Below are 27,142 nucleotides of genomic sequence, written 5' to 3'. Positions count from 1 at the left end.
CATTAACAGACAGAAAACATGCACACGCTCTTCTGGAATCAGGGCCAGGGCCTACACACTGGCCTCATGGATGGATGGAAGCACTGAATTCGTATAATTTCCAAGGCAGTAACAGGGATGGGTAACTTAGGGCGACCTGAGTGCATTATAAACTGAGGACAAGTAAAACCATATATTTTAACACACCTAGAGTCTTTGTTTAAAATATCAATTACTGACATACACTAGCAATTCCAGATTCCAAAGAGCTCGAATCTTGCTAAATTATATTTTGCCCTTAAATAGTGAGATGCAAATTTAAATTTGCTACAACTACTATGAATAACTAGCACAGAGCGTATTTCCTTGAGTAAAACAAAAGAAAAACAAATGCCTCATAATAAAATACAATTTACCCAACTCTTTAGAAATGTTTCTCTCTCATAGTTGACAATTTCTACCTCCTGGCCAGAAAATCAGCTATATCTTACTTGTGGTATAAAGAACAGAAATAAAGAGTTTGGGTTTGACACAATAAGCAGTATTTTTTTTTTAGGTAGTTTGTGTTAAAAGGCTCACAAGCATTCAGAGGATAAGACACTGTGCCTGAATTTGTAGAGAGTGGAGGAAAACGAGGCCTTCTATACGAGCCCTCTGCGTTCCTCTCAACAAGCTTATGCAGAGAGCAATGCCTCACCATGAGCTAAGGTTTTCTATAATTTACTTGCATTTCTGAAACTTGATGGAGCCCTTAGAAAGAGGCCTGGCTCATGGGACAAAATCCAAAATCATATTCTGCTGAGGACGATAAACAAATAATCAGTTTGGAAATCTATCCAACCACGCAGTGCTCAGCGCACCTTTAAGGACCTTGGGGAGCAGTAACTACAGTCTCTAGATAAGACTCCTGTCTTCCACTGAATGCGGAGAGATTACTGCTCTTAAGAAGTAAAATACCTTTGTAGAAAAAATATCATTGTAGTTTATGGTACCATAGGGACAATGAAACAAATGGGGATGGGAAAGGGTTCTTTTACCTTCTAACAATTCTTCAAAGTCATCAACAAAGAACTCCCTTAATGGCGGTCGTTTAGGTCGTTTGAGGGTGTTGACGAGCTGCTGAATTTTTGCTGATACCCGGCTACTTACTGGCACTCCTGAAAAACAGAAGCACAGATGAGCTGATTGCAGGACATCACAGCTGAATGAGCAGCCACATAACACGGCTGTGACGCTCTGGCTCCATTGTGAGGGCTGTGAGAAGCAGGCGAATGCGCTTGAGACTGAGTATCCCTCAAAGTGTCACCTGAGACGATGTGCAGAGTGAAGATATTCCACTGGGTGGACTGCCACAGTGCAGGGACCCTGCAGGGAACCACAGGAGGGTAAAGAAGCGGCAGAAATCATTCTCCTTCACTTCACGAGTCCTCCTGGTTTGGTGATGTCGGGAAGACTCTGGACCACAGAGAAGGCTTGGTCCCATCTCTAATTCCTAAAACAGTCACACTGTCTCAGGTTCTCCACTCTCAACAGGAGTCAGAGAGCTGACAAAGCAGCGAGACCCTCCCTGAGTCCCAGAGACCACTGGTGCTTGGCCTTGCAGGGGCCAAAACAACATTCTGCTGGAGAAGTGAATTTGGCTGCTCTGTAGCGTCTGGGCTCTAGGTGATTGTCTGGCGCTGCCGCCCCGCACTTCCTGACGAAAGCAAGCAGGACTCAGGTTCCACAAGCTCTGTGGCAGGCCCTGCCCTCTCACAGGGGACCACCGGTCCTTCCTACCTGTCTTTGAGTAAACTCTCAGGCAATGCAAGCTAGAAGCACAGCAATTTCAAGTCTCTAAATTCATTTTTTCATATAACATAGAGTACTAGAATATACTTCACGTGTCGAGAAAAATAAATCCGATTTAATGATAATATATTTATTACTTACAACAATGAATGCGACAGCATTTTGAAAACTGATTAAGTTAACTGATCACTGAAAAAGGCATGAAGTTTTGATGCGGGATCGGTGAGCTGAGGAGTCGAAAGAAAGATTTCTTAGACTCTCAAGATGTGGCAGTAGTGCTCTTTTATTTAGAGAATAGTGTGGAATAGCATGGGGACAGGACCCATGGGCAGGCAGAGCTTCTGCTGCCGCCGCTTCTCCTGCCCCGGCTGGCATGGGGACAGGGCCCATGGGCAGGCAGAGCAGCTGCTGCTGCCCCCGCTGGCATGGGGACAGGACCCATGGGCAGGCAGAGCTGGTGCGTGGGGACAGGACCCACAGGCGGTCAGAGCTCCTGCTGCTGCCCCGAGTTGAGGGTTAGGGCTAATTTTATAAGGCATGGGTACGTGACTTATTTTTACTGGAGAAAAGAAAAGAGGTTGTAAAAAGTCATTAAATGATTTCAGTGCAGATGGGGTCTGGTTATTGTGCGGTCATATAACTTTAGATACGAATCTGGCCATATAGATCGGCATGTAGGTGAGGATGCCCTGGGCTTCTCTCCCTGGGGCAGTCCTAATTCATACCATAACAAAAGTCCACTGGGTCATATAGTTTGGCATGTAGGCCAGGTCACCTTGAGCTTCTCTAGCTGGGGCAGCCTTAATCCACATCAGTTTTATTTTTTTATTTTTTATTTTTTTGAGGTAGATTAGCCCTGAGCTAACTACTGCCAGTCCTCCTCTTTTTTGCTGAGGAAGCCTGGCCCTGAGCTAACATCCGTGCCCATCTTCCTCTACTTTTTTTTAATATGTGGGACGCCAACCACAGCATGGCGTGCCAAGTGGTGCCATGTCCGCACCTGGGATCTGAACCGGCAAACCCCAGGCCGCCAAGAAGTGGAACGTGCAAACTTAACGGCTGTGCCACTGGGCCAGCCCCAGGCATGAAGTTTTAAAATTTTAAAATAAATAGACCATGGGGCCTGCCTGGTGGCCTAATGGTTAAGTTCATGCGCTCTGCTTCAGCAGCCCAGGGTTTGCAGGTTTGGACCCCACGCGTAGACATAGCACCGCTCACAACCCATTCTGTGGCAGCATCCCACATAAAACAGGGAAAGATTGCCACAGATGTTAGCTCAGGGGTAATCTTCCTCATACACACACGAATAAAATAAATAAATAGCCCAAATTAATGAACAAAAGGAGTGCCAACATGCTGACATCCTTAACAGGATCAAATATATCCCCTGCAGGCAAACTTCATTGTCGCTGAAAGGAGCTCAGAACTGGCACCTGGTAACTATGGGTTTGGAAACTTTACAGCTCTCAGTCTGAAGAACTACGGCCTGGAGGCAGGTCTTTCCCATAGTGGCTGAGGCAGAGTCCTCCTTTTCCATTGTGTGGTATCACAAAAACAGACCTCGGCTTTTGGAATGACAGAATTCAAGGAAATTTTTCTATCAAATAAAAAAACATTTTAGTAGGTAGTTTTACAATAGTCTATAAGCACTTTCAGAATTGAGATATTAAATATTTTAAAGTTTTGAAAACATGTAAAAATATACAACCGAGAATTCAGAATATCTTAACATAGTATTTCCCCATCAAATAGTTCCACTTAATTTAGTTCAGACGGAGATCATTCCACAGGATTACTGGTTCTCCAGCTTAGTTTAGAACCTATAATAATCATCCTAGGACCCAGATCAGAGCTTCTGATGTGTTAGGTCAGGGGTGCAGCCCAGGTGGTTCTGATATGAGAGGTTATCACACTGAGAAACACTGGCCTGGACCACACGTGACTCATATGGAGTCATATGGACAACATACTTACTTAACTGGGGGAGTAGGAGAAGATGATGGACTTCAAAGACAATAAAGTTATTAAAACTGGAGTGACCTCAAATGTACCAATGGAGAGCTCATGAAACCCGGTGACTTTGGGCTCTGACCATAATGAAGTGCATGCTGCCTGTTAGAGGCTGGGTCTAGGTCTTCCTCACTGCCTCCAAATCACACGGTACAATGGGACATGAGCACAGTGGGATGGATGGCACACCAAAGCTACTCTGGCTATCTTCAACGAAAATAACATTTTATATCATCATCGGGTTCTATTCTAACTTTCATGACCCAACGAAGGACTGAGACTTAAAGACAGCAGAATAGAGCATGAAGCTCATGTTCAAGTCCTGCTACTTCAGATTGGGTGACAGAAACGGCCACCGTAATCAGAACATACCAAGATGGGAGATACGAGGAGTAAAAGATAACCCCCTACTGCTGTATTTTTTCAAATCGCTAATACTTTTTCCAATATGGAGAAAAAAAAGACGCTCTTTCTTCCAAAGTCTAAAGCACCACACTAGCCCATATCTGTCAATTATTTTGTTTTACATTGAACTTCGTCTTGCCCTTCTAAATAATCACTGATGGTCTAAACACTTGACACTAATTTCTTAACTGCTGAACCAACACTCATTATTCATTAGTAAAAACACAAGTCTTATAAAATTTCTTTTTCTTCTCATGACTAAATTCCTACAACGTGACATTTTTTCCTACAAGGAGTAACTCTTGGCCAACTTGGAGATAATTTGCAATTCTTGTGACTATACCACCTTCTATGGGTGGCTCCTGAAGAACATGATATATGAGATTCAATGAGCTGACTGTGCATCTAGAAGAAACACATCCCATCATGGGCACAGAAAGGCAAGTTAGTAGAAATTAGAATTTACAAAGAAGGAAAGAAGTTGCTGAAGACATACCATCACCAGTCTCCATGAGCTCAGCATTGCCATACTTGGGTGCTGTCCGTGATGTCGTTGAGCCTTGCGGCCTTTCTACTTGTATTGAGTGTTCTGAGGTGTAAGTGGTTACATCAGGAGGTGCAGAGTGATTTTCTGTAAAGAAGCCAATTACAAGTTTTCTGGTTATCATGACAGTTATTCTGAAGGCTAAGTAACCAATGGGGTTTCAAAAACTGCACATCCTAAGAAGAGACCATGACCCTGAATCCAAGTCTACTACAGAAATCTCAGCATAAAGATGGTCTTTAAGATACTTTATACAGCTCAAAATGGAACAAAGGTAGATAAAACTTCAGACGTAATATCATAACAGGAGCCACATTGATGAAGCACTGTGACATTTTAACTAAAGTAATTTTCAAGCAGCCAATGGAAAAAGAGATATTGTAAGTTATGTGTCTGTTCATATCAGAGTAATTTTCCTGTCTGTCATAGGAAAGGCAGTTAAGAGCTCAAGCTTTGGAGGCAGAGAGCCTGGGGTTTGAATCTCAGCTCTGCAAATTCCTCAAGTCTTGGGAAGTGTCTTAACCTCTTTGTGCCTCAGGCTCCTCATCTATCAAATGGGAATAATAATGGCTACCTCCTTGTAGGGTAGGTTAAATGAATTAACATGTATAAAGTTCTTGGGACATTTTTTGATAGAGGGTGAGCATTCAAGAAGTATTAGTATATTATTTGTTTTAGCATGAATAATACTGAACAGTCATTCAAAATACATCTGTTTACAATCTAGTGTGTACCGGGTGCCATGTCATGCACAGTGAGACCTGCAGCAGTCCTTGCCCACGGCTTTCATTAATGATACAGTTAAGCACTTAAATGGTTACATGGGAAAACACAACTTCTGCATTTATTAAATAAGGCATTAAGGACAGCATGTCAAATGAAAGCATCAATGACATTTTATACATCCTAAGTTCTGATAAGGGTTTTATACTATTAACTTTGATTCGTTAATCCTTATTAGATAGAAACTTGTCAAGATCCTATAGTTCCATGTGACACAAGCACATTACTTTGTGCTGTTGAAAGGAGAGCAGGTTCCGGAAGGCCTCTCTCCTCCAGATGCTGCTGACTTCAGCACTACACATGGGGCCGTCTTAAACACTGAAATCACCAACAAAAGCACAAGAATGAGGAAAAACAGGACACCGAGCAGATTACATAAGGGACACTGTTTACAGCCTGAGCTGGAGCACAAAGGCTGAGCGCAGCCCTGTTCCACCTCAGCTGGGAACATGAGAATGTCCTCACATGACTGTGAGAAGGTCATAGGACTGATTTGGGGTTACAAGTTATTTTAACAAGTAGGTGGATTCACAAGCACGGAATCAGCCAATTGTGAGGCTTGACTGCATACAGAGGTTTATGTGTGAGTGCATATGTGTGTACACAGTACGTATACAGAAAAGCTTGCATAGATTAAGGGACACTACAAGAATTGAGACTTGCAGCTAAGGAAAATTAACCTGTATTCTGGGAAAGTTTCAAGTGTAGCAACCCAGGGTGACCACTCACCCCAATGTGCCCAGACTCTCGGGAGACCTTTTGTCCAGGCACACTGATTCAGCACGTGTGTGGAAACGTACGTGGGGAGCGGGGGTTGAGGGCTGGGGCCACCAACAGTCCCCAGTTTGGTTCCCAGGTCCACTGCTCATTGTTGATCACCTGGGACCAGTGACGGACCTTTCCAAGCTTTAGTCTCCTTCTCTGTAAAATGGAGGTGATAATGACAATACTGACCTTGTAAGGTTATAGTGGGAATTAAGTCGATAAATACACACAAGCATTCAAGCACTGTTATTGTTAGGTGCACAGACATGTGCTGAAGGGAGGTTTTAGATGCCAGCGTGCTGTGAGATAAACACTGGCACGAGTGGCAGCCCCAATAAGCCACTATTCATCCAGGGTCTGAACCCTTGGAATCTCTGTAAAGCATGATAAGTGGTACCAAAGCCCTAAACACAGGCCATCAGCAGAGAGCTGAGTGCCCCATTTCTTGTCTCCCTTTCCAAGAGTATTCACCCTGTTGTGGACTGAACTGTGTCTCATCAAAATTCACATGCTGGGGCCCTAACCCCCAGGACCTCAGAATGTGACTGTTTGGAGAAGGGCCTTTAAAGAGGTGATTAAGGTAAAATGAAATCATTGGGTGGGCCAAATCCAATAGGACTGGTTCCTTATGGGAGGAGGACATTAGGACACAGACACACACAGAAGGACGGTCATGTGAGGACACAGGAGAAGATGTCTGTCTACATGCTGAGGAGAGAGGCCTCAGGAGGAACCAGTCCTGCCCACACCTGGCTCTCAGATTCCAGCCTCCAGGACTGAGGGGCAACGAACGCCTATTGTTTAAGCCCCCAGCCTGTGGTATTTTGTACTGGCAGCCCAGCAAACTACAATATATCCTTAAGCGCAGCTTCTTGGATCTTAGCCCAGAAAAGGGGGGCCTGTGAGAGGGAGGTGAGCAAGGTCACGATGCTTTATCAGGTCATGGAGGGGAAGGTTGAGAGGGAGGGAGAGGATCGCTCCAAGGGCCTCGTTAATGTTTCAGACACCGTGTTCATCGTTTTCACCACCTCCACCTGTGCTTTGGCCAAATAGACTATTTCATGTTTCAAAATGATCTAATTCTTCATGGCTAAGTAGTACTTACTGGGGCCTCATACTTCAGATGAAAATACAACAGACACTAATGTATGATGAGCAAGTTTTCAAATTAGCCACCTAAAACAAAAGCAGCTAAAATGTGAGTTCACTGCATTCTGATTCCATTCAGATTTACTTGTGTTTAAGCTACCCTATAGCCACATCACTGGTGAAAGCCAATCAATCTTTGTGTTGGGTGGCAGGAATACTGCAATGTTTCCACTTTGAAGTAGGGAAAAATAATGATTCCAATTCATCTGGTGGTTAAAAAAATAGGAAGAGTGACAGCTGGGTGAATTCAAAGTGTTTTCCAAATTTATTTACATGTCATCTCCCCTGCCACTCCCTTTCAAACTCCTTGAATATGCTGTCACTGTAGGTCACAAACCCAGAGGCTGGCTTCAGTTAGGGAGCCAGAGAATGTTCTGCTGCTATAGTGACGCACTGTTCCCCATTGTATTTTGATAAAGATCGGGCCTCCAGTATTTCATTAGGTTACCTATCTTTTGAGGACTATTTAAAAGAACATTGTACATAACAGATGCTCAAGACACACTTGTTGATGGGTAAGAAGTGGAGCCAAGTTGAAGGTGCAGGTTCAAAGGTCTGAAATGTTCATTGGCTCCAGGCATAAGGCCAATGAAGTCCATGTACATCAGGAGCATTCTGAAGATTAAGAACTCTTGTCAGAGCAGGTTTGTATCTCCTGAGCAAGATGGCCCACTATTCCTTGGATCAATTTCCCAGCACTTTTAAAATCAAAAGAAAAATGGCGGCCACGCTTCCAGGCACCTGTCAAGTGTCACCTCCACTGTGAGCCCCGGGACCTTCACATCTGCTCCCCACGGGGGGTTCTGTCTCATCTGCCCCTGCATCGCTTTCACTCTCCGCAGCCGACATGGGTTCCTTAAGAATCTGCAATTTGAGACAGGCGCAAGAGGAAAGGAGGAGGAAGTATAACTCAGCCATCATTCGTGATGCACCTGCAATCTCTTTTGGCTCCATCAGCACCAGGGCTGCCATCTCACTTCCTGAATCTCCCCCCTCCCATTCTGGGGTTCGGTCTGTTACTCTTACCAACATCCACCCCATCTGGACAGCTGTTTCCAGGATGACCATTTCAGGATACCGGCTGGTCTCCCTGCTCAGCTCTGCCTTGAAAATTCCCTGCTTTCTTGACCTAACTCCTTCCTACTCACCTGCTCAATCTGGCTTCCTGTGTCCTACTCAGATGCTGACACTACATGGCACTCAGCCCATGCTGTCTACGCTCAGCAAATGTTGGAGGAATAGTTCAAAGAATGAATGAGCATAAGAATGAATAAATTAAAGAACACTTGACAATTCAGATAAAATGCCTCTGGTTCTAACACCAGCTGAAAAGAAGCATTCTTTAATTCTAACTGTCTCACTGGGAATCCCCCGGGGGCCAGTGGTGATGGATCCTACTTTTACGCCATGTTAATTATTTTTCAGTCTCCAAATAACTTCTAAATGAAGAAAAGAAAAATAGGAAATCTGGTTTTCATGTGTAGAGAGCCATGTGCTCGTGGTCCACTAACTGATGATGGGTAATGAATAATGCATTTAAAGGAACCCAATCTTCCACGTATCAAGAATGCTCCATCCCGAGCTTCCTATGGTCAACTCAACCACTACTGTCATTGAGCAGAAAGGAAGGAATGAGGTCCCTGTGATACAGACCCTCAGGCCACCTGTCTGTCAAGCTGCTCCAGCTTCCTAAGAGGACACAACTATGCCCTCCACATGGTGGGGGAAAACCAGGTTCCTCAATGAACATGTGGAGGTGAACAGAGCAAAAGTTCAACTGCACCAGACATAATCTCAATGAGCGAAGACACATGGCAAAAGGAATCTGCAATGACGTTGAGGGAAGGAGCCGGCCCTCGACCAAGTCAGAACATCCAGCTTTCCTGCTGGAGGCCTCAGCTTGATTGCTTACTGCATCCATCCTTCTTCCATATGCAGCTACTCAGAAGGAGAGACTTTCTTCTTTGGTTTCACCAGCAGTCTACTTTCACTGGCTTGATTGGAATGCACCTAACGGGAAAGCTGTAACTTGTGTCTCAACCAAAGGTGAGACATGACAATGTAAGTAAGGGTTTATCTTCTTATTCTTTTCATAATCACTCAGGGACAGAATAATATACTTTGTTTACCTGTCCTCTGCTGCAGATTAACTTTTCCTGTGTGTGTGAGTATGAGATACTGCTAATGGGGATTCATAGTTCCTTTTCAAATTTGCAGGCAAATAAATCACCCACAGACTAAACCTAGAGAAGGTGAGAAAAGGGCTCAGTGGTTCCATACTGAAACATTTCTCTTGGCAAAGTTTGAAGGGTCAGGTTGACTTTAGGGGGACTATACAGGTTCTCAGACTGGAACTGCCTCCCCCACACATTTATGCCATGAAAATCCCTAGAAGTCATGATAGTGACTGTTAGACAAAGCTTAGGAAGTCTGTTCTAATATCAGAACAAGAATCTTTAATTTCAGACAACAGTTTCCTGATTTTTATACCACCAAATTCAAATTCACAATGAAAGACTCCAACTGTCACAAAGCCTGCACAGACCACAGACCCAGTGAGGTTGTGACAGGGACACTGAAATCTTCTTTGTTTATGCAAAGTGTAATTGTACCTTTGTCTAGAAAGCGTTTTTAACCATTTTTAACAAGCAAGGCCAAGGTAGAATAGAGATATTGAGGAGAGAGCATGACTGCTGACTGTCATGAGTGGGTGCTCCTCCATCTAGCAGATCTGAGCCTGATTCCTGCCCACCACTCATTAGCTGGGTGCCCTGGGGCATCATATCAACTTTTCTAAGCCTCAGTCTTCTCAACTGCAGGACAAGAATGCTGCTACTCACTCTTTACTGTGGCTGGGGGAGCTAAAGGACGTCATACCCTGCCATCCTTGTGTTCGGGCCCCATTCACACAGGCCCGAAGGTTTCCCTCTCTGCCTTTTCTCCCTTGTTTGGGGACCCTTTCCTCTCAAGAGGTCCAAGAAAGAATCTGTGAAACTCATGTGCATAAATGTGTAAATGATTGTGTTACCACTTTCTGAATTAAAAGCATTTAGATATTGAAAAAAAACAGCAGAACTAAATAGACGAATTTCTCTTACATATTCCAAGGTGTGTGTAAGCAGGTCTGTGAGGCCTTTCTGCAGAGTGGAGCACACAGTGGATGACAGGTTAGGATACCCATGGGCCCAAAAATCATTACTTTGATTCTAAGTTTAAAATCCAAATAAACAAAATCAGTTGTCAGAGGTGAAAACCCCAAAAGCATTTTTGGGGATAAAAGGCTCAGACCTGTGCCCTGACAATACTGATAGAGCAGCGAGCTACAGGATAGTGTGGAAAGGAAGGGACATGAGGGCCAGAGAGGGCTGCAACAGTCCAGAGGGAAGGGGAGGCGCCTGGACCCACGGTCCTGGGAGCAGTAATTCAGAGGAAGAAGGTTTGCAAGACACACGGGCAGCCAAATGCGCAGCACGTGGACACTGATGACATGTGGGAACTAGGAGCAAAGCATGGCTGGTTTGGGGCCTGCTCATGGGAGTTTGAGGCCTTTTTTGATGGACTGATCTCAGGGTACTGGGCAGGGCCATATACAGTGTCGAAAGGCACTTTGAAATGTGGGCTGGTAAAGGATTTCAGGGTGGCAAATACAGATGTGTGAGTCCTGGAAGAGCAGGTGGCCTTGAAAACTGTGGAAGTGGATGAAGTCTGAAATCAGTAAGAATGTAGAGACAGGGTCGGGAGAGGAGCCACAAGAAGGAGAGGAAAGGACCAGAACAGGGAAGGAGAGCCAGAGAGTGATGTGGCCAGAAGAGGAGGAAACCATGGGTGAATAACATCCAAAGCTAGGGTTCACTGATGAGGCAGGCAGGGTAAGATGCAAAAGAGAAAAGAAATGAGCTAGCAAATTCAGGAGGAGCTGGATCCAGAGGGATGAAGGATGAACCTTGGGAAGGGGGAGTATTCTTTCCCAGAAAAGGAAACAGCAAAAGAATGGAGAAAGATATGGAGACATTTGAGCTGGATCAGCAGTTAAAGACTTTCCACAAGGAGATGGAAAAAGGTATATGGTGATATTTGCTCAATTCAGTGAATGTATTTGTGCAGATCTCAGCTTTATCTATTACCAACGAAACATGATGACAAGGATTAGAAGCCAGCATTAGGACTTAACTAAAAATTCCTACTGTCATCTCAGCTGATGAGAGGTCCACCTCTCAAGCCAAGTTTCTTTTAGTACCATATTACCCAATGAGCCACAAGAAATACGTAATTAATAGAATATCTGCCTGTGTTATCTACTGAAAAATCTTTTTTTTCCTGCTTGCTTTTTCAATAGTGGCTTAAAACTCTCTAAAACAACTATGGATTACAGTGAGGTCTGCCTCCTGTTTTTATAAATAAAGTTTTATTGGCACACAGCCATGTTTACATACCATTTATTGTTGCTCTTGTGCTAGAGAGCAGAGTTGAATAGTTGCAACTGAGACCGTACAGCCCACAAAGCCTAAAATATTTATTCTCTGGCCCTTTACAGGAAAAACTTGCTGACCCTGCTGTAGAATTATGATGCTCTAGCTGTGAGGATACCCTAGCTGGGGGGGTGGGGTGGGGGTAGCTAGGAGGGAGACCCCCAACGCCAGGTGTGTGGGCTTTGCCAACATCACCATCCTCCATATGTATTTGACATTTTAAGACTGTTTGTAAATGTTTGAAAAGTATCAACAGAGCAATTATAAAAGAATTCTCTGATATTGTGGATGATTATACATAAACAAATTAGGGTAATTTATGTCAACAATAGCTATTCAAGCCTCTGAATAAATTCCCTAGTAAACTAGAATCTAGACTAAAAAAAATGCACTATCTAGACTCATGCTAATTATGCAACAGATATGTGGGGTGCATATATTCGCCTTTTGACTTCTATCTTCTTAGCAAGATTAAATGCAAGAAATCTGATGAGAATTTGCTTGCTAGTACAGGTAGCACACATCAAAAGCAGCACTCATGTCAAGGAATTCTAAAATATTCTGGAAATGTCAATTACTTCTATGAATATCTGGTAATGACAATGCAACCCCGACACATGCTGATGGAGCCTATATGTGACAATGCCTCAGATGTGTCAGTTAACAAAGGGTGACAGAGACCTTATCAATTTATCTGTAGCTACAAAATGAGAGAATAACTCATGCAGAAGTCTCTTTAAGTTTCTGAATACACAAAATTTGATTCTGAATGTACAACAAAGTTATTCTGCTTTGTTTTTATCTCAGTCTGGACATGCATTAATAAATATTTTCTCTTCAATTTCTCCATTTCTATGTAGATAACTAACTCCTATAATTTACTCTCAGGCTTTTTGCAAATATGCCTCTTGAGGTTTAAAAATGTTCCATTAATTCCTCTGGTTACTGTAAGTTACGTTCCTCAATTTTGATACTGATAGAATATTCTAGAGGTACTAATCCTTTCTTATCCAACTGTCTTTAGAATGTGGCATGCACAGAGGTTCTGAATAACGTAAATACTTTGTGATAACGATCCAGAAGCCTTCAGGTTCTCACAACGGAGTGAGGGCCTACGAGGTGATGATATCATTCCATCTGAGGTTGTGGGGAGACCTGACAGTAGGTCTCATTTCTTGCATTACAAATGTGCATATTCTCAGTCCTTAGCACCTCAGGATGGGGAATGTCTTGGAGGCCTCACTGTCAGAGTCTTAAGCATGAAGGTAGCAGCACATCACTAAAGAGACAACAACAAGCAGAGCCAGAGGAAGAAAAAACAACCTGGTAGGGGACTTTGCATTGTGTGCTAAACCAGCTCAACTATGGAGATACACATGTGGTGTCCCTATTTATGTCCTCCTGATGGAAACCTACAAGGATTGGGATTTCAGTCCACTAAGGACAAAGAGGAAGAACAGCCCACTTTGTGACATACTCTTCACCGCCTTTATGGTCTCCTACTCCTGTCATGGGGCAAAAGTGCCTATAGACTCTACCCAAGTACTTCACTGCAGGATTAGAGGTCAAGTTGGTGGTTTATTTTACCCTAAATTCCTAAAACACACATAATTTTCTTATGTGTAGGCTTTCCATGATCTCAACAAAAGGTCCAAATGCTGCCAATTCTCTGACTTCTTTTCTTTGCCACAGGAATAAAGTATTTTAATTCTTCTTTTTTCGTTGTTTTATTATTTTGCCACTGTTTTCTTTAAAAAAGTTTTTTTCATCTTTACAGAAAATTCCCAGATATTCTAGTAACTTACCTTTGTGCCAAATTAGAAATTACTGAAAGGTCACACAAAAGCTATATTTAGGTTACAGTGAGACTTGAGGTACATGAGTAATGCACCCTTTTATAGTCTGGATAAATTTAAGTCACCATGCTATAATTTCCTCCAGTATTATTCCACATGTAAATTCACAAAGGGAGAGCCAAATGCAGTGATTAATTTGTTCAAAATTAAGCGTTTCTCTTGGTGAGATTCTGATACTTCCTTAAAAGTGAACCGAATCAGAATAATGTGTATTTCCAAGGTTGGAGTGAGTGGCAGAGGTGGAGGGAATTCCATGTCTAACCTATCGGCATACCTGCTGGATGGAGCACAACGACAGAACCTCAGCCACTACTGCGGATTCCAAAACACACATGAGAAGAAACTTTATTATCTAAAAATATTTAAAGGTCACACATTTCTGTTTAATTTTTAACTTACTATGATTTCAAATAGAGATTCTCAGTACATGTTATTGAAAACATGTTAAACTGAAATTTAATAATGTTACATTGCATTTGAGTGTTACTTTAAAAATTTTTGAAGAATACTCCTATTTTCTCCTTTTACTCAAAACACTTCTGAGAGGTACAAAGGAAACAAACTATAATTCTTTTTTTTTCTCCTACTTAAAAAGCAAAGCAGGGAGAGATGTTTTCTGAAGACGTCAGCAGCCATTAACGTCACAACTGAGATCAGACCCAGCTCTCCTGTGTCCCACCAGTGGAAAAACAGTCTCATTTCTGATATCGAAAAGGCTGACACCTTTAACTTCAACTTCATTCTGAGTGAGTGCTGTTGGGGCTGAGTCCTAAGGAGGCAGTTTGAAATTCCTTGACTCTGTCTAGTAACTAATAATCCAGAAATAAACACTGTGTGAGTCTGAGATGTTCACAGAGTATTTAATTCATTCATTACATTTATCTGTTTTCTAAGTTGGGAATTTTTCAGAGTTGAGGTGTGAAGTGGTGAGGAGAATGTGCACCTGTGTCTTATATTGGGTTTTCTCCTTTGGGGGTGGTGAACTCATGTCCACACTGCTATTTTAATGGAGAGCATACAGAATTACTTTATGAAAATTTTTATTACTAAAACTTTAAAAATCTTAATCCACAGCTGAAAATGGATCAGAACAGATTTGGACATCATACTTGTCCCCTGCATACCAGACAAGGCCTCATTTCCCCAGCATAATGAGTGACAGGGGTAAGTGGAGGCAGAAAAGTACCTTATTCACCCACATTTCATACAGCCACACTGCTCAGCCAATATACTCTCTTTTCCTCTAATAATTCTTACTTAATCTCCTTTCTTACACTAATTTCAAACATCTCAGGCAATGCTTCCTAACCTTGTGTTTTTTTCCCAACATAGAGGATCTCACTCATTACAGAACCTATATACAAAATACTTTCATCACCCAAGAAATCTAAACACTCACAGCAGAAAGTATAGAGCAGTATTGATTAAAGACCTCTGCTTCCTTAAATGATTTCCAAAGTAATGTCAAACACCTTAAACTTCCCTGCCTTGTTCACCAGCACTATTAGATTTCATTTAGGAGCATATTTTAGCGTAAGTGAGGAGAGGAAATGTGAGCAGGGATGGCTCGAGAATGCATTCCGTTAGGAGCAGAGAGCTCCTGAGAGTCTAGCTGTGGAAGCCATTGGGATGGCAAAAAATAGTAAAACCGAAGGACAGAGCAGCCCAGGAGTCGGGGCAGGGTTTGCGTTGTCCCTCTGAGGGATTCCATGACCGCAAGGCACAGGTAGCCGAATACGTAAACAAGAAGACCACAGCTACTCAGTGGGGCCTAGTTACCAACAATAAGAAAAACGCAGACAAGGCACTCACCTATGTGCGTCTGGGCCATGACGTCGGCTAGTCTGTGGGCGGCACCGCTTCCCCCACTTTGGGTGGAAGAGGAAGAGGTGGTGGAGGTGGTAGAGCCATGGATGGCCTGGCTGATCCAGTGCTCCATGTTAATGCTGCCCTGGCTGGAGGTGGGGGTCCCCTGGGAGTCCCCCTGCACTGAGCCTTCGTCTTCCGAGCCAGAGGAGGTATCTGTGTGAAAGAGAAACAATTTGCTACGCATCACAGCAAAGAAGAACATCCCAATCAAACAAGCAAACAGACCTACCTCACATACTAACTGTTCAATGACTTTTATGTGGAACATTCTTGAAAAGTTATACCACTTCTCAGATAATGAATTATTTTTTAGTATAATGAATTTTTTATCTAAAACGCCTTAAATAAGCTACAAAAAGTCTTTTTTGACATTACAATGCCAGAGAAAGACATACTCACCAATTTCCTCCACTCAACAGTTTGGGAAGAAACCAAATGTTTTCTTTGCATGCAAAGACCAAGCAATAGGGCCAAGGGCAGCATTTTCTAAGAGATGTTGAACTTTCATGTGTTTCAAGGTGTGACTGCTTGTAGCCCTTGTTTAGTCCCAAGACGTTTCTCTGAGTATAAACTTAATTTATTCTTAAGTTTATTATGAGTGCAAGATACCCATGCGCCTCCTCAAGAGTGAGCTATCAGTGAAGAAAATGTATAAGGAAAAATGCACCATGGTGAAAGGCTCCCACCTCTTCTCCACCAACCTACATGCTCGAGACTATGCCTCCTCCTTTGGTGAGGACAATAAACATTACATTTTACAGTCAACCTAAAGGTGTTTACTCTTACATTCATTTCTTATCAATTTTTTTCATTATGTACTCGATTTTATTTTTTTTCCTGCTTTTCCTCCCCAAATCCCCCAAGTACATAGTTGTATATTTTTTCAGATGTGGGTTCTTCTAGTTGTGGCATGTGGGACACTGCCTCAGCGTGGCCCGACAAGTGGTTCGGATCCACGCCCAGGCTCCAAACCAGTGAAACCCCAGGCCGCCAAAGCTGAGCACATGAACTTAACCACCGCCTACAGAGCTGGCCCCTTGATTTATTTTTCTATCTGTAAAAATTGTTTATCTTGGATTAAGATAAAACACGTTACTTTTTTCATTAAAATTAATGGAAATATTTTTCATTTAATAGCTTTTCACCTAGCAGCAAAGTTTTCAAGAATGAATTATTGATGTACTTCTTATTTAAACTTCAATGTAAGAATGACATTTGGGAGCCTACCTATAGGAGAGATATGTGAGATGCTAGGAGGGAACTAAGGATGTGAGTAGTTCCAGAACATTTAATGAGAATAAGAAAAATAATTTGCCTTAAATCAAGATGGAGGATTTTTTTTAAAAAAACACAACAATATTTATAAAGGATATTTTCCCTAACATTTTATTATCACTGTGACATGACCTATGTTTTTTGGAAAATTTTTAAGTTTATTTGTTACAAAAGCAACAATAATAGTAGGAGCCTGATTTTTAAAACAACTTAGAATTATAATTTACATATTTTTTTTGTATTCAGACATAAGGCTTTTTTCAGCTTTTTTTCTTTTTACTGTGGTAGAACATACACAACATAAAACTTACCATCTTAACCATTTTTAAGTGTACACTTCAGTGGTATTAAATACATTCATAATGTTGTGCAACCATTACCACCAGCTATCTCAATAGCTCTTTGATAACACCTCCCAACAAAGCAGGAAGAAGGGAACTTCCTCAATCTGATACAGGGCATCCATGGAAACCCACAGCTAACATTGTATTTAACGGTAGAAGACTGAATATATTTCCTCTAAGATCAGGAACAACACAAGGATGTCCCTTCTTGCCACTTCTCTTCAACATTATCTGGAAGGTTCTAGCCAGTGAAATACAGCAAAAAGAATAAATTAAAGGCATCAAGATTGGAAGGAAGCAGTAAAACTCTTTATTCACAGATGACATGATCGTGTATTGGAAAATCCCAAGGAACACACCAAAAAATTCTTGAATTAATAAATGAGTTTAGCATGGTCACAGGATATAAGATAAAGAGATAAAATATCTTTAAATTATATCCTTATAAAACATATATCTTTACAAAATATCGTTATACTAACACTACACAATCTGGAAATGAAATTAAGAAAACAATTCCACTCACAACAGCATCAAAAAGGATAAAACACTTAGCAATACATCTAACAAAAATTCAAGGCAATACCTAATAAAATCCTAGGTGGTTTTTTTTTTGAGAAATTGGAAGCTTATTCTAAAACCTATTTGGAAATACAAAGGACCTAGAACAGCCAAAATAATTTTCAGAAAGATGGAGGATTTCACTACCTGATAACAAAACTTACTATGAAATTACTGTAATCAAGATGGTGATATTAGCACAAGAATAGGCATATATGTCAGTGGAAGAGAACTGAATCCAGAATAAAGTTTTACATTTACGGTCAATTTATTTTTGACCAAAGTTCCAATATAACTCAATGAGAAAAAGGTCATCTTTTCAACAAATATTGTTGGGCAACTGGATATTCATCTACCAAAAAAAGAAACAAAATATAGATCCCTACCTCACACCATAAACAAAAATTAACTCAAAATGGATCACAGACCTAAATGAAAGAGCTAAAACTATGAAACTTATAAAACTTCCAAAAGCACAATACATAAACTAATAATTGACGAACTGATCTTTATTAAAATAAAAAACTCTTAAGCTTCAAAAGATGCTATCATTTTCCTCTGAGTAACGTAACAAATCACCACACACTTGATAGTGTACAACAACACATGTACCTATCCCCTTACAGTTCTGGGGCCAGAAGCTGGAAATCAAGGTGTCGGCAGGGCTATGTTCCTTCTACCTTTTCTGTCTGCTAGAGGCAACCTGCATCCTTGGCTCACAGCCCCTTCATCTATCTTTAAAGCATAGCCCTCCAACCTCTGGTTCCATTGTCTTTTTCGCTGATTTTGACACTCTTCCCTCTCTCTTATAAGAAGCTTCTTCCCCCAGCTTTATTGAGAGATAATTGATATACATCATTGTATAAGCTTAAGGTGTACCGTCACAAGTTTGACTCACATATATTGTGAGATTACTGCTATATAAACTTAGCAGCCATCATCTCATATAGATACAAAAAAAGGCAAAACATTTTTTTCCTTTTGATAAGAACTCTTAGGATTTACTCTCCTAATGACTTTCATATACATCATATGGCAGTGTTAACTATAGTCATCACAGTGTACATTCCATGCCTAGTACTTAAGTATCTTATAACTGGATGTTCGCACCTTTTGACCACCTTCCTCCAATTCTCCCACCCCTACCCCATGCCTCTGGTAACCACAAATCTGATATCTTTTTCTATAAGTTTTTTGTTTTTTTGGTTCCACATATAAGTGACATCCTACAGTATCTGTCTTTCTCTGTCTGAATAAAGAGCTTTTTGATTACAGCGGCCCCATATGGTTAATCCAAGATAATTGCCCCATCTCAAGATCCTTAATTTAATCATACGCACAACGTCCCTTTTACAATGTAAGCTAATATATTCACAAGTTCTAGGAATTAGGACATGGATATCTTTGGGGGGGCCATAATTCCGTCCTCCATTAAGACACCATTAAGAAAAGAAAAGTCACAGTTTGCAAATTGTATATCTGATACAGGACTAGTATTCAGATTACATAAAGAACTCTTAACCAGTGAGAAGACAGACAACTCATTTAAACAATGGGTAAGAAAACTGAACAGACATTTCACTAAGAAATATATACAAATGGCTAATAAGCACACAAGAAGATGCTTTACCATCATTACTCATCAGGGAAATGCATATTAAAACCACAGTGAGATACCACTTCACATCCACTACAATGACTATAATAAAAAATACAGACAATACCAAGTGTTGGTGAGGATGTTGACAAACTGAAATCCTCATACATTGCTGGTGAGAATGTAAAATGGTACAGCTATTTTGGAAACAATTCGGCAGTTTCTTAAAAGTTAAATGTTAAACTTACCATAAGACTCATTAACTCCACTCCTAGGAATCTCCCCAAGATAAATATATATATATACACACACACAAAGACATACACATAAACGTTGACAGCAGCATTATTCATAATAGCCAAAAACTGGAAACAAGCTAAATATCCACACCCCAGTGAATGGATAAACAAAATCTGGTATACATCTATCTAACAGGAAACAGTTCAGCAATAAGAAGGAAAGAACTATTGATGAATGCTGCAACATGGACAACACTCAAAAAATTACCCTAAACAAGATACAAAAGAATATATTTTATAATTTCATTCATGAAATGTCTAGAATATTTATAGAGGCATATAAATCAGGTCAGTGGCTCCCTAGGGTTGGGTGTGAGAATGGGAATTAACTGTAAATGGGCATGAGGAAAATTCTGGGGGTGATGGAGATGTTCTAAAACTGGACTGTGGCAATGCTTGCACAATCTATATAGTTACTAAAAATCATTGACTTGTATACTTAAAATAGGTTAATTTTATGGGATTAAATTATACCTAAAGAAAGGTATTAAAAAGCAAATGTGTATTCTGGAATAGTTTGGTGTAATATTGTGTGAATATCAACTGCATCAAGTTGGTTGATACTGTTGTCTTAATATCTTTCTTATGATTATTTCAGAAGGCTATTTTAGAAATCTTCAGTTCTTCTTCTTCTTCTTTTTTTTTTTTTTTTGCAGAGTAAGAGTTGCCCTGAGCTAGTATCTGTTGCCAATCTTCCTCTTTTTGTTTGTGAGCCACTACCACACCATTGCCACTGACGAGTGGTGTAGGTCTGTGCCCAGGAACTGAAGCTGGGTGCTGAAGTGGAGTGCGAATTTAACCAGTAGGCCACCGGGCTGGCCCTCCAATTATTATTCTTGATTTTTCTATTTTCCCCTTCACTATGCCAGTTTCTGCTTTCTAAATTACGATGTTCTGCTTTTCGGTATATACATATTCATTGTTATGTCTTCCTGGTGAAGTCCTCATTTTCCACTACACAATATCCCTCTTTATATCTTGTACTACTTTGTCCTGTTGTCTACTTTGATATTAACTAGACTTGTTCACCTTCTTATGCTTAATGTTTGCATTGTATATTTTTTCATGACTTTAACTATCCTTGTTTTTCTATTTAAATGTGTCTCTTGTAGACAACATATAGATGTATCTTCCTTTTTTACCCAGTCTGACCACCTATATCTTTTAATTGGGTGTTTGGTCCATTTACATTTATTGTAATAATTGATATGAATGGGTTTAAATCTAACTCTTTGCTATTTGTTTTCTTTCCTTTCCTCTTATTTTTTTTATTTATTTTTTTTAAAAGATTTTATTTTACTTAAAAGATTTTTAAAAGATTTTATTTTATTCCTTTTTCTCACCAAAGCCCCCTGGTACATAGTTGTATATTTCTTTTAGTTGTGGGTCCTTCTAGTTGTGGCTTGTGGGACACTGCCTCAGCATGCCCCGATGAGTGGTGCCATGTCCATGCCCAGGATCTGAACCAGTGAAACCCTAGGCCGCCAAAGTGGAGCATGCAAACTTAACCACTCGGTCATGGGGCCGGCCCCATTCCTCTTATTTTTTATCTCTGTTGATTTTTCTTGCCTTCTTTTCTAGTAACCAAATATTTTTAAGAGTTTCATTTTATGTCCTCTATTAAATTCTTACCTCTCCTCATTATTCAGTGGTACCTCTAGGCCTAACAATATGCATCCTTAATGGGTCTACATGGTGTCAATATTGTAACTGTTTGCTCTTCAAATCTGACACTGTAAACTTTCTCTCCCACTACTCACTTCCTACTTTCCACTTTCTCCTTCTTACTTCACAAATGTAATAACCATACAACATTCACCTATCCTTGTCTTTTGTACAATTGTTTTAAAGCATATTACAAAGGAAAAACATAGTATTTTATGCTTACACAGCTATTTATTGTTTCCAGTGTTGTTCTTTCCTTTTTACAGATGTAAGTTTTCATCTAGTATCATTTCCCATCAGACTAAATGATACCCATTAGCATGTTTTCAGTGCAGTTCTGCTGGCATCATCTTTTCTCAGCTTTCAGGTGTCTCATTATGCCTTTACTTCACCCTTGCATATGAAGGATATTTTCACTGGACATGAGCTGACAATCTTTTTTTCCTTTTCAGGACTTTAAAGATGTCTTTCCATTGTCTTCTGGCTTCTGTTTATCTTCATATAAGTCATTCATAATTCATAAGATTGCTCTCCTGTATGTAACATATCTATTTTCCTCTGATTACTTTCAAGATTTCCCCTTAATCTTTGGATTTCAGCACTTTGACTATTATTAACTTAGGTATGATTCTTTTGGTGTGGAAGACTGGCCCTGACCTAACATCTGTTTCCAATTTTCCTCATTTTTTTTTCTCCCCACAGCCCCAGTACATAGTTGTGTATCCTAGTTGTGAGTGCCTCTAGTTCTTCTCTGTGGGATGCTGCCACAGCATGGCTTGATGAGTGGTGTGTAGGTCCACACACAAGATTCGAACCAGTGAACCCCAAGCCACAGAAGTGGAGTGTGCAAACTTAATCACTATGCCACCGGCTCAGTCCCTAAGTATTATTCTTTTTATACTTATCCTGCTTGGGAGTTCACTGAACTTCTGGGATCTGTAAGGTGGTGTTTTACATCAATCTGAGAAGTTTTGACTCTTATTTCTTCGAACAGTTTTTTTGCCCTTTACTCACTCTTTTTTTCTTCTTGGATTCCAATTACAAGTATCTGAACATTGTACCACGAATGCTTTAGGTTCTGGTAATCTTTCTTTAATCTTTTGTCTCCCTGTTCTTCAGTTTGGTTAATTTCTCAGCCTATCTCTTCAAGTTCACAGACTCCTTCATCTTTCTTCTCCACTCTGATGTAAGCTGATGCAGTGAAATTTCATCTCAGTATTATACTTTTCAGTTCTAGAGTTTCCATTAATTTTTAAAATATTTTTCCCTTTCTCTGCTCAAGTATGAAGATAATATTTTTTTCCTTTAGTTCTTGGACATATTCTCATTTGATTCCCTAAGTATTTATAATCGCATATTTAAAAACTGTCCTCTGCTATATCAAACACCTACACCAGTGCTTTCCAACAGAAACATAATGAGAGCTTTGTATCTAATTTTAAACCTCCTAGTAGCCACATCAAAAACATATGAACAGGTACATTTTAATAATGTATTTTTACATAACTCAAGGTATCCAAAATATTATTCTTTCAACACATAAGAATTAATGAAATATTTTTCAGTTATTTTTTTACATCAACTCCTCAAAATTTGGTGTGTACTCCATGCTTACAGCAAACACAATCGAGACCAGCCACATCCCATGTGCTCAACAGCCACACGTGGTTAGTGGCTACTGTGAGCATGGTGGAGGCCATCTTGTGTTCATTTTCTATTGACTGCTTTTTGCTGCAGCACCAGGCTATATTTCCTGTTTTTCTGCATATCTAGTGATTGTTTATTGAGAACTAGACATTGTGGATGGTATGATCTTTCTCTGAAGGCTTGTGATTCTTGTTTTAGCAGGCAGCTCAATTGTTGGTGATCATCCTGACCTTGAGAAGACTTATTCTTTGCTAGTGTGGATCTGTGGAAAGCTCCAGCCCCTTCATCTTCCCTGAACTCAGATCTCTGTGCCTCAACTTAGCAGGGCAGCCAGGCTCACTGAGATCCCAATCTCTGTGCCAAGGTCTGAAAATTTTCTCCAGGAAGAGAACTGGCAACTGTGGGGCTCACCTCACAGGGTGAGCTTTTCCACTTTCAGGTTCAGTCTTGTAGGGCTTGTGGCCTGCAGCCTTAAAGTAGTGTATCATTTATTTTGTGCAGCTTTGCAGTTGTTTACAGTGCATGCATTAGTCTGGTACCACTTGTTTCATTATGGCTAGAAGCAGAAATGCTGGCAAATTAGCCTTACATTTTTATATGTAAAAACTAAAGGAAAGTTTCACCTACGGAAGACTGGCAGTGCAACAATCCTATTTAGATCTTTTCCAGAAACTATAATATTCGTCAGCAACCAGTCATTTCATGCAGAGACTATAAACTTCAAGAACATTCTCTGAAGAGCAGAGGACACGAGATGAGTCCTAACAAATGTTATCAGCAACCAAGGAAAAGAGAACGAGAGAAAATGAACTACTGCATAAGGACAAAATAGAATGTGAATAAAAATTTTCAGGATGATAGTGCTGGTGTTTATGATTGTACAAAGCTATCCCATGTGATAGTCTCACTAGGGTTCCTGAAAGACAGCAACAAAATGTATTATGTGGTGTAAATGAAAATGCTGGTCAAATAATTAAATGCATATGTTTCACTGAAATAACATTTCCAATATTGTTCTTTTATATTTTGCAAAGACATCTGTACAAGGTTTGCTTTTCTGAAAGTTTTGCCTTTCACCACATATGACACAATAACATTTCTGAGGATAGAGTCAACATGTGAAAAAGCACAGACACGAATAATCACATTGCTTCCTGCATTTTAAATTCAATATCTCTCATAAAAAGTGGCTGAGAAAAAGGGCCATCTCCCTGAATACTGTCTAGTTCCAAAGATTTGGTTAAAATATTTTAAATGGGTGTGTTATCCTTGTAAGTCCATTGTTTTTTTTTTTTTAAAGATTTTATTTTTTTCCTTTTTCTCCCCCAAAGCCGCCCAGTACATAGTTGTATATTCTTCGTTGTGGGTCCTTCTAGTTGTGGCATGTGGGACGCCGCCTCAACGTGGCTTGATGAGCAGTGCCATGTCTGCGCCCAGGATTCGAACCAACGAAACACTGGGCCGCCAGCAGCGGAGCGCGTGAACTTAACCACTCGGCCACGAGGTCAGCCCCTTAGTAAGTCCATTCTATTTGTTACACAAACACATACAAAATAAAATTTTTCACCAGGTTATAAATTTTGGCAAACTATATCCATAAACTAAATAAATAAACAGGATTAAGTATATTAATTATGCTGATTTAAAAATAGTCCCAAATTACATTTTGTGGCTCAGCATAAGGAAGGAGAGTAAGTAAGCAAATCAGCAAAAAGGACTCCTTTCTTATTAGGATATTATATTCTTGAGATGAAGAATGTTTACTGGATTATCCGTAAATAAAAAAACGAAATGACTAAGGTATACACTATTTAAGTTTTGTCTTATAAAGCTCAGGACTTTCACTTTTAAAGGCATGTAAAGCTGAATACTTAAGAGTTGTCTGAAGTAATATTGGATACACATGACCACATCTCTGAGCTCAAGTGTGTGCTTCTATTATGCTCACTGCTTTCAAACATTCTTAGGACTCAACTTCGAAATACTCCAAAAAGTGTTGTATATGTTCAACTATTCTTATTGTGCCCTCAGTTTCTCTCGTGAACAGAAATGGTGGCCTTTAGGGGCCAGCTCCGTGGCCGAGTGGTTAAGTTTGAGTGCTCCACTTCAGCGGCCCAGGGTTTCGCGGGTTTGGATCCTGGTCATGGACATGGCACTGCTCATCAGGCCATGCGGAGGCACCGTCCCATATATCACAATCAGAGGCACTCACAACTAGAATATACAACTATATGCTGGGGGGCTCTGGGGAGAGGAAGAAGAAGAAAAAAAAGAAGATTGGCAACAGACATTAGCTCAGGTGCCAATCTTTAAAAGAAAAAATGGTGGCATTTTTAAAACTATTCCAAGTGGCCTGCAAGGTAACTTAGATCTGTACAGAAGATAGAATGGCAACAATGACACAAATAATGTTGGAACCAAAATCACAGAGAAAATATTGAGCAAATTAGGCTCAATCCTTCATGTTTCTAATAGATACCTGGATAATTTAACTTTTTGAAGATCAAGAGATATAGATCATAATTATTTGGGCAAAGTAGAGAACTTAGGTAGTTATATAAAATTCAAGATTAAATAAAAGCAGAAATATAAATGGGATATTACGTTTAACCATTTAGGTCAGGGGTGGGCAGGCCTATGGACTAAATCAGCCCTCTGCCTTCTTCTGTAAATAAAGTTTTAATGGCACGCAGCCACACTCAATCACTGACACGTTGCCTGTGGCTTCTTTCCCACTATAACAGCAGAGTAAAAAGCTGTGACAGACACCACATGGCCCACAGAGACCAAAATACTATCTGCATTTTATAGGAAAAGTTTGATGATACCAGATTTAGGTAATTGACTAAATTTTTCAATTCATTTGGTTTCTTAATATAACATTACAACAGATTTATATTTTAAAGACTTGAGAATAGGCATACACTAGTTTAAGCAGACTAAAAGTCCAACTTCAGTTGGAACTGTGGAGGTACAAACTCTTTTGTTATATGAAGAATTAAATAAAATTTTATAAGACTTTAAAAATCTGTATAATATTTATGAGTCTCAATGAAAAGTTTAAAATACACATTTATACAGATTATATAGATAATAACCTAATTTTCCTTCCAAGTTTAATTTAGAGCATATATACTGTTTCTGGACTTCTGGTTAACAAAGTCTGAATTATAGTATCATTATTTTGAAAGCTAAAAAGACCGTGATTGCTGGGTCAGTAGTAAATTAATTCTAAGGCATGCTCATCACTTTACGAAGCAGGCATTGGGCCTGCGCTCACCTGGAGGTGTGTAGGCATCCATCGAGGTCTGCACAACCAAGGACCTGCGTTTGGAAGGCATAGGCACTGCCATCTTCCTTTCTTTGTGTTTAGCAAGCGCTGCCTGAACAGCTTCTGTATGGACATCTAAAACAAAAAGAGAGCTCAATTACTCCATTGTTCAGGAACATCCCAAAGGCCTCATGCTTTTTCTCCTTTCTCTCTGGTCCTGTAAAATAGTTTATCTTCCTACAGAAACTCACAAATGGATGGGTGGGGAAGGAAGGAAAAGTAGTATAAACCTGCTAGCTTGAAAGGTGCAGAAAGACGATGTTAAAATTCATTTGCAGTCTTTTATTATTCATTTTATTACCCTAAAATCTGTATAAATAATCAAATACTGGCTACAAACTACTGTGTGATTTTTTCTTTTCTTAGGGTGAGTAAACTTCAATCTTCAGATATTTCTTCATAGGTCTCATTTCCAACCTCATAATTCATTGCAATGTTCTGTTAAGGGAGATATGTACACCTCAGAGGTCATTAGCAATGATTTTAGGTAACACTTACCGGGCTCAGTGTTAGGCCTTTTGAGTTATTAACCCCAGAAATATTTATTGAACGCTACTTTGTAAGGCAGCATCCTCAGGGCTGGGAGTACAGCAGAGAATCAGGTAGACAAGGTAATGTGTCTCAGGCAGCTTACTTTCTAATGGGTAAGAGACACTAAGGTAGTCAAATAGGGAAGGAATTAAAACAGGATAAACAGACTGACTCAGTCGCTACTTAACTGTAAGGCCAGGAAAGAGTTCTCTCAATGTGAAATCTGACCAGGAAGAATGACCAGCCATTTTGTCAAGATGAGACTCCCCAGG

General features: G+C 40.3%; 1 protein-coding gene across 1 annotated transcript in view; it reads right to left on the bottom strand.

Moving 5' to 3' along the window:
- Window positions 1-27,142, bottom strand: part of DIP2C (disco interacting protein 2 homolog C) — a 472,249-nt gene that overhangs the window by 158,226 nt on the left and 286,881 nt on the right. The window contains exons 7-10 of the mRNA XM_046678001.1: window positions 26,289-26,414; window positions 15,564-15,773; window positions 4,682-4,816; window positions 1,017-1,136 (exon numbers count right to left, since the gene is read on the bottom strand). Coding sequence (XP_046533957.1) covers window positions 1,017-1,136; window positions 4,682-4,816; window positions 15,564-15,773; window positions 26,289-26,414 — 591 coding nt within the window. The remainder of the gene's footprint in view (window positions 1-1,016; window positions 1,137-4,681; window positions 4,817-15,563; window positions 15,774-26,288; window positions 26,415-27,142) is intronic.

The sequence above is a fragment of the Equus quagga genome, chromosome 12 (assembly GCF_021613505.1).
Source record: "Equus quagga isolate Etosha38 chromosome 12, UCLA_HA_Equagga_1.0, whole genome shotgun sequence".
Classification (NCBI taxonomy): Eukaryota; Metazoa; Chordata; class Mammalia; order Perissodactyla; family Equidae; genus Equus; species Equus quagga.
Note: the sequence above shows the minus strand (reverse complement) of the source record. Positions and strands in the feature narration are given on the sequence as shown.